The 11,490-nt window shown below is 50.5% G+C and overlaps 1 protein-coding gene across 1 annotated transcript; it reads left to right on the forward strand.

The window, feature by feature from the left end:
• Window positions 1-3,489: 3,489 nt before the first annotated feature.
• Zp1 (zona pellucida glycoprotein 1) lies at window positions 3,490-10,513 on the forward strand. The gene is given in 12 exon segments (NM_001281552.1): window positions 3,490-3,716; window positions 4,602-4,723; window positions 5,021-5,408; window positions 5,500-5,643; window positions 6,065-6,252; window positions 6,393-6,490; window positions 7,905-8,032; window positions 8,135-8,324; window positions 8,416-8,560; window positions 9,876-9,957; window positions 10,055-10,162; window positions 10,342-10,513. Coding segments are annotated over 12 exon segments (1,851 nt in total). The 5' UTR covers window positions 3,490-3,544; the 3' UTR covers window positions 10,428-10,513.
• The last annotated feature ends 977 nt before the right edge of the window (window positions 10,514-11,490 follow it).

The raw sequence follows: 11,490 nt of genomic DNA on the forward strand, positions 1-11,490 counted from the left end.
AATCCACTGTAGGACTCTCCAGCAGCACAGAAGAAAACGTGCACACACAGTGCATACAGACACTGGAGAAAATAGAGGCTAGAACAAATGCAAAAAGAGTGGGGTACCACTGTGGGACAACGCTACATGTAAGATCTTCTCTGAGAGCTCCGAAAGCCTGAGATTACTTTCAAGTGACCACTTTTCAGCCGGGAATGTGGCTCTTGGCAGAGTGCTCTTGCCTTGCACCAAACAGTAAACTAAAGCAAAACATCTTCTTCAGTTGGGTGTTGGTGGTGCACGCCTTTAATCCCAGCATTCAGGAGGCAGAGGCAGGTGAATCTCTGTGAGTTCGAGACCAGCCTGGTCTACAGAGCGAGTTACAGGACAGTCTCCGAAACAATACAGAGAAAACTTGCCTCGAAAAAAGAAAACATCTTTCTTCTAGTTTTTTACTGACTGCTTTTCCCTCTCTGCCTCATCTTCTCTCCACCCCCTTCCTTTCCTACCACCCTTAATGTGTGTGTGGTTTGGGGTTGCTCTTGTTTTGTTTTGTGTTTGTTTGTTTATTGTTTTTGTTGGGGGCGGTTGTTGTTTGACAGGGTCTTACATAGCCCAGGCTAGCCTCAATCTTGCTATATAACAGGATGACCTTGAAATCCTGATCTTCCTGCCTCCATCTTCACAAAAGTGCTGGGGTTACAGGTGTGTGCCACCACCTTCAGGTGTGTGTGTGTGTGTGTGTGTGTGTGTGTGTGTGTGTGTGTGTGTGTATGTGCCTGCGTGTGCTGAGAATTGAACCCAGGGCCTCATGCATGTTAGGCAAACACTCAATTGAGCTACATCTCCAACCCTAAGTCTCCACTCTTTTATAGCTTGCAGATGGTTCTTTTTCCTTAATTTCTTTATTTATCAACTTACTTATTTAACGTGGATGAGTATTTTGCCAGCATCTATGTATGAGTTCTACAAACATGCCTGATGCCCACTGAGGTCAGAAGAGAGCATTGGATCCATTGGAATTGGAGTTACAGATGACTGTGAGCCATATGGGTGCTGGGAACTGAATCTAGGTCCTCTGCAAAAACAACAAGTGGTCTTAGCCGCAGAGTCATCTCTCCTGCCCAAGACCCTATTCTTGAAGTTAACTTTCCTTCAAAAATACTTCCAGGAGCTTCATTCAACCCCACCCTACTGCACCCCATCTAGGTGGATGCCCCTTCCTACTGCACTCAAATAACCACCCACCCAGCTTCCTCCAGCTCAGCCTGGCCACCAGAGCCATGCATTAAGTAATTCATTAAGCCATTGCTGCATATAATTCAACCCATTCATTATATGGGCCTCTTTGAATCTTCTTGCTCACCCTGCCAGAAAAGCACAAATTATATGTGATTCCTGAAGGAGAAGGCTTAGGCTTGGGGGGAAAAATGACATGCCCAGGTCACAGGTGAGAAGCCATAGCAGGTAGATTGCAGCCAACCTGTAACCACTAACCACTACTAACATGCTTCTCAGCAGTGCAAGGAAACTGTCAACACTAATGACCCATCTTACCAGCCTTCACTGAGCTCAGCTGGGCTCTGGGTGAATTAGTGCCCTGAAATGAGGATGATGCAGGCCCTCAGAGGATGTGGGGAGAGTGAGGAGCTGACAGAGCCTTGGCACCCACCTGTCCGTTCTTGTGTATCCATAGATGTATCTCTTACAATTGTTGAACAGAAAACCGGGAAGACATTAGGTGACTAGCAACCCCTCGCCACTTTCCCTGTGGTTATTGCCTTCTAAAAACACCAGGCATTTATTATTGTCAATAAGCCTGGTAGATACATCTCCTGAGTTTTCCCTAAGTCTATCTAGGAAGCCACATCTGTTCCATTATCTATTCTTTTTTTTTAAGATTTATTATGAATACAACATCCTGCCTCCATGTATGTCTGCACACCTGAAGAGGGCACCAGATCTCATTATGGATGGTTGTGAGCCACCATGTGGTTGCTGGGAATTGAACTCAGGACCTCTGGAAGAGCAGTCAGTGCTCTTAACCTATGAGCCATCTCTCCAGCCAGTCCCCATTATCTATTCTTATTAGCTTATTTATTAGGTTTAAGTACCCCTTATCCAAATGCTTGGGACTAGAAGTGGTGTGTGTGTGTGTGTGTGTGTGTGTGTGTGTGTGTGTGTGTGTGTGTAGAGGCCAGAGTACAGCATCTGGTAGCCTGCTGTCTTAGTTTGGTTTCTGCTACTGTGATAAACACCATGACCAAAAGAAACCTGGGGCAGAAAGGTTCATTTCATTTGATGCTTTTAGGTAATCATTCATCACTGAGGGAAGTCAGGGCAGGAAGAAACCAAGAAGAACACTGTTTATTTGCTCCTCATATCTCACTTGCCTTCCTTTTTTATATAACCCAGGACTTCCTGCCCAGAGAACCCCCACAGTGCCCAGGCCCTCCTACATCACTCATCAATCAAGAAACATTTCCTACAGGCCAACCTGATAGGGGCATCTTTTCAGTTGAGGCTTCCTCCTCCCAAGTGACTAACTTGCGTCAAGTGTCAAAACATGAATGGGCAAACCTGCTTTATCACTCTATGCTGTAATCCCTTGGGAGAGTGAACCAGGAGCTAGGCTAGCAGCCAGAAAGACCCAAAAATCCTTTTATCTCGAGCCCCAAAAGCAATGGGGTTACAAATGCCTGACTTTTTACACAGATGCTGGGATTTGAACTCAGGTCCTCACACTTGCACAGCAGGCATTCTCACCCACTGAGCCACCTTCCTAGCCTATATACATACATATACATATATATATATATATATATATATATAATGTTTGCATATTCACAGTGACCCACCACAAGGTCAAGAACAGATTTCCACTTTCTTCATCATGCTTGTGCGTAGATTTCAGATTACTCTTGCATTTGGAATGTCACATTTTCAAACAAAGGATGCCCACCTGTGATAGCTAACAATTAACTGGTCTAACCCTAGAGAACCCTGAAAGGTGCTACCACTGGTTTAATTGCTCACCACCCACCACCCTGCACACTCCCAACTCTTCCAGAAGCTGGGGTCAGATGGGGGCAGGAAGTAGCCTTACATTCAGTTCCTAGGGTCCTGAGGCCCAGGACAGGAAGAAGGTGACCCTGGAGGACTGCCTAGGCAGGAAGTTCCCACACCCATGAGAGACTTTGAAAGCACCCAGCCAGTAGACTGAGGCATTCAGGAATGTAACTGTTGTCCTATAGCCTGCCTGCAACCTCTTGACTAGAAATCCTTAGGCAGTCCCAGCTGCCACAGAGAACGGAGTGAGGGGTCAAGTGCAGCTTTTCTGAACATCTCTGATAGACCCAGGATGGAAGGTGCCTTCTGCTGCCTCAGGGGAAGGAGTTTCTCCATAGCCCCTTGTAAACTAAGTGGCTACCCAGCAGGTGAATCTCCTTAGCCCTCAAAGGCTGCTGCTTGCTACCTGATCCATATAAGGGCCCGGCTCCCCAGCTGAGAGGGAAGTTCTAGCAGCTGTGGGTGTCTGTGGTGTGTACTGGCAGGAGCCTCCGCCATGGCCTGGGGTTGCTTTGTGGCCGTGCTTCTGCTGGTGGCAACTCCCCTGAGGTTGGGTCAGCATCTACACTCCAAGCCTGGCCTTGAATACAGCTATGACTGTGGGGTGCAGGGTATGCAGCTGCTGGTGATCCCCAGGTCAAACCAGACTATCCGATTCAAGGTGCTGGGTGAGTGCTGGCATAGGCCTATCCCAACTTCCGTCCCAGCCCCAAGCCCAGCATGCAGCAAGGAGGGAGCTAGACCTCCTCCCTGAAGGGAGAGCAGGAAGAGTAGAGGCCATCCAGAGGGTTGCAGCAGCCAGCCTGTTGCCCTGTCACCACCCAGAGATGGGGAGGTAACCAGAGCAGAATTTCCCAGGCTTCTTGCACAGGGGTTACCTATGAGAAAGGGGCATTATGACTCAAAACTACTGGGCTCTGAATTTCCAGCCTTATCTTATGGCTGCAAAGCTCCAGGCCCACAAACCACACTCTGAATTCGAGAGCCCTGAGGAATGGAACTTAATGTAGAGAACAGGGATGGGGGACTCTGTGTGACAACTGAATCTGCAGCTTCAGAGTCCCGTCTGCAAAGGTGACCCCCACCCCACTTGCCCTGTACCCTGAAAGGGAAAGGTGAGGGGCAGGCTCACAGGGTGGGGTGTTTGGTACTCCTGTTCTGAGCTCACAAAGTGAGTGAGCACCTAACAGGGCCCCTTAACATGGCAAATAAGCTTGGTTTTTTTACTCTGCCCTTAGTCCACCCCTAAGAAAGTTCTGCCTCCTGGGGATCTTGGATGCCTCAGTCAAGATCTGAGATAACTAAACTTAGACTACAAGGTGTTCAGTCTGCCTGACACCTTGGGAATACTCTCTACCCCAGGTACAAAGAACCAATGACCACTTAACCCCTGCAGAAGTGAAAACCAGAAAGGGAAAGACACTTGCCTAAGGCCACATAGCCAATCTAGCAAACAAAACTAGGTCCTGCCTCTGTCCAGAGATTTTCAGAAGTTCCCAGCAACCTCTCACTCTCCAGTACCTCAAGTCCTCCTGCCTCCTCCCCTTACCCAGATGAATTTGGGAACCGGTTTGAGGTGAATAACTGCTCTATCTGCTACCACTGGGTCATCTCTGAGCCCCATGACCCTGCAGTATTCTCAGCTGACTACAGAGGCTGCCATGTGCTGCAGAAGGTAAGGACAGTCACACCTGTGAGAACAGAGGGAGCTTGTCCTAACAGCTCCCCATGGTCATAAGAATAGAGCCTATGATGGTGGAGGAGTGGGTAGGTGACAGATTAGGTCCTGAGACGCCACAAATCGACTCCCTGTATCAGAGCTGCTCAGTTCCCATTAACACCACAGGCAACCATTCCGGGGCTAGGTGGACAGATCAACAGCCAGGCTCCATGCTCTGGCCTCTAGCCCAGCGCTCACCTGACCTGTCAGGTGGCCACACTCAGCTTCTCTCCACGGCACTCTCACCTGCAGGATGGACGGTTCCACCTGAGAGTGTTCGTGCAAGCTGTACTACCCAATGGCTACGTGGATACAGCACAAGATGTCACTCTGATCTGTCCTAAAGCAGACCACACTGTGACTCCGGACCCCTACCTGGCTCCACCCACTACACCTCAACCTTTTACACCTCATACTTTTGTCCCACATACCAATTCTGGCCACACGCTGGCTGGGTCTGGCCACACGCTGGCTGGGTCTGGCCACACGCCTCTTCTCAGCACATTGTACCCAGAGCACAGCTTCATCCATTCAACTCCTGCTCCACCATCCCCGGGACCTGGACCTGCTGGGCCCACTGTGCCTCATCCCCAGTGGGGCACTTTGGAACCATTGGAATTGACTAAGCTGGATTCTGTAGGTATGTGGGAGCCCTCTGTGTGCACATGCCTGTGTCTGGGGCCTCTGTGCTCTGAGCAATCATTTCCTCACTGCTCTGTCACTAACCCTAGGGACCCATCTGACCCAGGAGCAGTGTCAGGTAGCCTCTGGGCACATTCCCTGCATGATAAAAAGTAGTTCCAAGGAAGCCTGTCAGCAGGCTGGCTGCTGCTACGACAACACCAGAGAAGTACCCTGTTACTATGGCAACACAGGTACAACCTCTCATGCCAAGCATGCTCCTCTGGATCCTGGCATGGCAGGGAAGTCTCCCCTCCACCCAGCTGAACTGCCTTGCATGCCGCCTAAGAGAACCCAGCTCCCAGGTGCATGCAGACACCCTCAGTCAGGAAGAGCACCTGCCCCAGGGAACTGTTAGGCTCCTCCTTAGTGACCCTGACCTACAGATCTCAAACATCTGCATTCCATAAGTCAGTTCTGTCTCGTTCATCAGCTCTGTCCATCAGCCCAGCAGGGCATTTGCTGAGACCACCACAGGGAAGAAGAGGGTTCAGGTCCTTTGACTCCCGGCTAGTGATTAAATCAATTGTCACCCACAGAGCCCGTCCCGTCTCTGCCCTGGAGAGACAAAGTCCCAATGTTCTGATCTGCCTCTTGAATCTGCCTTTGTCCTAGCCACTCTCCAGTGTTCCAGAAGTGGTTACTTCACCCTGGCCATATCCCAAGAAACAGCCTTGACACACAGGGTCATGCTGAACAATATCCACCTGGCCTATGCCCCCAGCAGATGCCCCCCTACCCAGAAGACAAGCGCTTTTGTGGTCTTCCATGTTCCTCTAACCCTCTGTGGAACGACAATCCAGGTAGGAGTGGAGCTTGAGCTAGAGGTGAATCCCACCTCTTGGGAGGCCTCACCTGCTAGCTACCTCTCCGTCCTCAGTTAGAGGTAGGCTGCAGGCTGGAAGCGAATGGGGATCTCACTCATTCACTACCTCCTCCTTAGGTGGTTGGTGAGCAGCTCATCTATGAGAACCAGCTGGTGTCTAACATTGACGTCCAAAAGGGGCCAAAGGGTTCCATCACTCGGGACAGTGTCTTCCGGTGAGTGAGAGGGCTGCAGGAGAACTCAGCACAGATTTGGAGGCAGCTGGGGCAAATCCCAACTCTGCTGTCACCTATCTGTGTGACCGGCCCTAAATGAGCGAATGTATGTCTTGGAGCCTCCCCTACCATGCAAATGAGAGGCTAAGTCCTTTGTGTTTATCTGTATATGAGGCCCAGGCAAAGCCAACTGCGGCTCTCCCAGTGAGCCCTGCCTTTATCCTCTAAGAACTAAGCTTTCAGTAACTGAAGGCATCCCTTCCAGGCCCCAGGAAGCTGTGGTTATTGCCTACAGATTATGACACCACATAGGACGTGACTATACCTCAGACCGAAGCATCTAAGGATGTGGTGGAGGAAGGAACTAGGAGAGGAACCCTAAAGGGAGAGGCCTCCTGAACCTGTGCTTGTTTTCAGGGGCCACAACCATCCCAGCTGCCTAGGGTTGACAGGAGGGGTGACCCCAAAGGAGCCTGCCCTTGTTACACCTGGCTTTGAGATTTCAGAACAAGGCAGCTAGCTCCGGTCAGTGTGTTCTGCCAGAGACAGCCAGTGCATCAGCCATGGGCTGTCCAGAGCCTGTGCTTGGCACCATGTGAGTGCCTGGGAGCCCTTTTCTCCCCGACTCCATCTGCCACAGGGTTGGGGTGTGAGACTGGTATCAGAGAACAAAAGTCTTTCACTTTAGCACAAAGTACTTATGACCCAGAGCTGGGGACACAAGTCTTGTGGCATGCTTTAAGCTTTTGGACTTAAGTGCTTGGAGCAACCAGCTTCAGCACAGCACTGGGGACTTTGGGGGAGGGGGAACAGAAGTGTAGGGAACGGCTGGAGCCTGTCAGGGTTAGGTTAGAGGGGTACAAGACGGCAGAGGGTAGGACCTTCACAACAGCTGCATAACACACCATCAGTTGGCACTGGGCATGGAACCCTGGAGGCATGTATTGGTGACCACATGACACTCAGGCTACTGAGGGAGACACCAGACATTCGTAGGCTACATGCAAAGACAAGCAAAGCAAGGTCCTGAGAGTCCTGTGGCCTCACACAGTCCTCACTAGAACCCCTTAGTAGTGCAAAGGGGATAAACGAGGCTTGTTCCTGGCTCCACAATCCAGGTCTTCACACCAGCCTTCAAAGACCTCAAGTGTCAGGACAGAGCCCTGTTGTCTTGATACCATGGTACCTGGCACCCAGAGTAGGACCTGATAGAGCCAGCTCAAGCTGTGTAGATCAGGTGGGCAGAAGAGAGGAAAGGGTGAACAGTGATGTCCATGACCCTAGTGATGACTCAGGGAACATCTCTGCACCTGGCAGAAGATGCTGTCCACTGCATCCCTGGATGGGATGTGGTTGATTAAACAAAGTGCTCTGATAATGTGGCCTTCCCCAACTTCCTGCTCTTGGACTTCAGGCTTCATGTTCGCTGTATCTTCAACGCTAGTGACTTCCTGCCTGTTCAGGCATCTATCTTCTCACCCCAACCACCTGCCCCTGTGACCCAGTCTGGACCCCTGCGGCTGGAGCTGAGGATTGCCAAGGGTACGGCCCCCTCCCTCACCCCAGCCCACCACTGCTTTTTCCCTCCTGCCTCTAATGCCTTGATGCAGTCTGCCCTAGGCTCGTAAGCCCCTCTCTCCACAGACAAGACTTTCAGCTCCTACTATCGGGAGCGTGACTATCCCCTTGCGAGACTGCTCCAAGAACCAGTCCATGTGGAGATCCGTCTCCTGCAGAGAACCGACCCCGGCATGGTCCTGATGCTACACCAGTGCTGGGCCACTCCCACGGCCAACCCCTTCCAACAGCCCCAGTGGCCCATTCTGTCAGATGGGTGAGTAGCAGCAGGTGACTAAGTTGTACCCCAGGGGGCTCCTGCCAGCCACATCCCCCTAAGGAGGCATCTGGACTTCTCTTTGATCTAGGTGTCCCTTCGAGGGTGACAACTACAGAACACAAATGGTGGCCTTGGACAGGGCGGAGCTGCTCTTCTGGTCTCACTACCGGCGCTTCACCGTCACTACCTTCACTCTCCTTGACTCCAGCGCCGGAAGCACCCTTAGGGGACTGGTAGGAAGACCTTGCATTCCTCGGGGCCCCGTCCCACTGTGGAGTGGAAGTCAGCACACTGCAAAGATCCCAGCACAGGGGCTGGCTTTCCCCAGGTGTTGTGGACAGAAGCCAGGGTAGGAGGCGAGGGCTTTGGAGAGAGGACCCGGAAACAACTTGGGAAAGAAGGGAGAAGTAGCTGACAAGATGATTCAGCAGGTAAAAGTAATTGGTGCCAAGGCTAGTGACCTAAGTTCGATTCCTGGATGGAAACACATTGTGGAAGGAGAAAACTGAGTCTCCAAACTGCCTGACCTTCACACGTGTGCTGTGGCATGCACATTTCCCTACACATGCAAATCTGTACAAAAGACATGTTAGAGGGAAACACCAGTGTGGCTTCAATCGACCCTAAATCTCAACACCAGTTGTGGTGTTCTCCTGTGACCTCACTTCTGATTCTAGAAATGATAGCGTGTTCCTTGTTCTTCTGTTTTGGCTTATAACATAGCAACTTCTCCAAAAGATAAAAAAAAAAATGGATGCACTTGGGGTGTTTAACCTTCTGTGTGGTGTACAGATGACACTGTAGGTAACACTATATAGTCCAATCCATGCTTGGTAGCCCAGCATATCCTATCAATCACCCACTGTTCACAGATCTCTCCTGCTTAAATCACTGCCCTTAACTAATCCGGTATGAACTGGCAGGCAGAGCTGAGGCAGGGTCACTCAGGTTGGCATTTTCCCATCTTGCCTGTGTACTGCCTCCCACGCCAAGAGGCACTGACCTCCTATATGGAGGGTGCCGTGGCTGAGGTCTACGGGTGCTGCCTCTGGCTGGTGCTGCCTCTGGCCACCTCCCCTGGGCTCTGCTTCCTGAAAGCAGTGGTGCCTTGTCTTCCCCTCTGCCTCCAGGTATTGAAGAGGAGTAGAGAAAATAGCAGACATGTTGCCTGGCTCTGTGGCTAAACCTCAGCTCCCGTTAACTGGGTGGGTGGGGAGAAAACACCCTGCCTTGCAACAGTTCTGCTCCTAGGGCCAGAAGGCAGAGAACAGGCAGGCGGCTGTAGTTCTCTTGAATGCAGCAGTTCCTGCCTGCGGGGAGTGTCTTCTACTGCAGGTTTGGGCTCTCAGGAAGAGGAAGATCTGAATTCCAAATTGGGAACAACACAGTTTGCATCCCCACCAGTATGGAGCAGCTGTGGTCTTAAGTCTGCCGGCCCATGTCTTTCCCTGCAGTCCTGCACTGGAATCCCTCAACCCTGCCTCTGTGCTACCAGCCCAGCTGCAACAAAAAACTAGTCCACTCCTTGACTGCTTTTCTTTCTATCAGGTCTACTTCTTCTGTAGTGCCTCTGTCTGCTACCCTGAGGGATCAGAAACATGCTCTACTGTATGTGACTCTGGGATGGCAAGTGAGTCTGGGTGGGAGCGTTATTCTTTGATACAGCCTTAGACCTGTGGCTGACTCTCAGACCACCGGATGGAAGCCAGAGTTTTTCTCCTTGGCAGGGCACCGACGGTCCACTGGTCACCACAATAGCACTGTCCATGCCTTGGACATTGTGAGTTCTCCAGGAGCAGTGGGCTTTGAGGATGCTGCTAAACTCAAGCCCTCAGGTACCAGGGGTTGGGGGTGCCCCAAGGGCCATGGCCTTCTCTAAAAATGCTGATGAAACGGGAAACAGGGAAGTTCAGAGGTGGCGTAACTCCACTAGATGAGAAACTAAGTAAAGATAGCCCAGGCTCTTATCTGACAGACAGCTCCAGGTGTACCCTCCCCACCCCTGCTCTGACAGGCTCCAGCAGGAACTCTATTTCAAGACCCCTGCTCTGGGTGCTGCTCCTCCTGCTGGTCACCACCCTGGTCCTGATGTCTTTGTGAGTCTGAATTGGGCCTGGGCCCAGAAACTCTGAGAAGGCACCAGATGTTAAGTGGGTTCAATAAACCATTGTTTGAAAACCACTGAATGCAGATGTGGGGAAGTCATGAAACCTGACGCATGTCTTATCCAAGGGTTGTGTGTATTTGAGGGGGAACAGGGTCTTACTCTATAGCCTAGGCTGGTTTGAAAACCACTGAATGCAGATGTGGCGAAGTCATGAAACCTGACACATGTCTTATCCAAGGGTTGTGTGTATTTGAGGGAACAGGGTCTTACTCTATAGCCTGGGCTGGTTTTAAACTCAGTGATTCTTGTGCCTCAGAGTGATGGGATTGCAGGGGTGAGCTACATGAGACTTGTTCTTGGAGTCAGATGTGTTTTCAGAATCGTGACCGCCATTACACAGTCAGGTACCCTGTAACATTTCAGTCAACACCTATAAGACAGTGTCTCTGTAAAAACTATAACAGAAGTTAGACGCTCCAGTCACTCCTGATGCCACAGCCACCATGATGTGAGATGTAGTGTCACAGATACGTACAAGTTTGTGCTGAGTGTATACTAGTGTGGCCTATACACACACGTACTCATAGTACACAATACTTGATTATAACAGGACTGCTAACTAGCTTATATATTTCCTACACATTTCATATCATTTAAAACATCTATGTTGTCTAGCTCTCTGCTGAACTAGGGGCACATCTGATCTATTGAAGGAAGCCAAGCAGAGCACTTCAGGTACCAACTGCTGAATGCAGTTTCACAAGTGTGGGTTTCTTTGCACACTGCTCTCTAGGTAGAATTCCTAGGTCAGACAGAAGCCCACATCCCTTATGACTGTAGACTGAGACTGTGGGGACCTGTCCTCCCTACCCCTCCTGATGATTCTAGATCTTTGTCCATCTGAGCAGCAGAGGCAGCCACCACTGTCTTAAAGTGGTTTTGTTGCTTTTAAAATTTGACTTTTATTTTATGAGCATTGATGTGAAGGTGTCAGATTTCCTGGAACTGGAGTTACATAGTTGTGAGCAGTCATGTGAGTGCTGGGAATTGAACCCA

This window comes from Mesocricetus auratus, unplaced genomic scaffold (genome assembly GCF_017639785.1).
Source record: "Mesocricetus auratus isolate SY011 unplaced genomic scaffold, BCM_Maur_2.0 Super-Scaffold_4256, whole genome shotgun sequence".
In the NCBI taxonomy this organism is placed as follows: domain Eukaryota; kingdom Metazoa; phylum Chordata; class Mammalia; order Rodentia; family Cricetidae; genus Mesocricetus; species Mesocricetus auratus.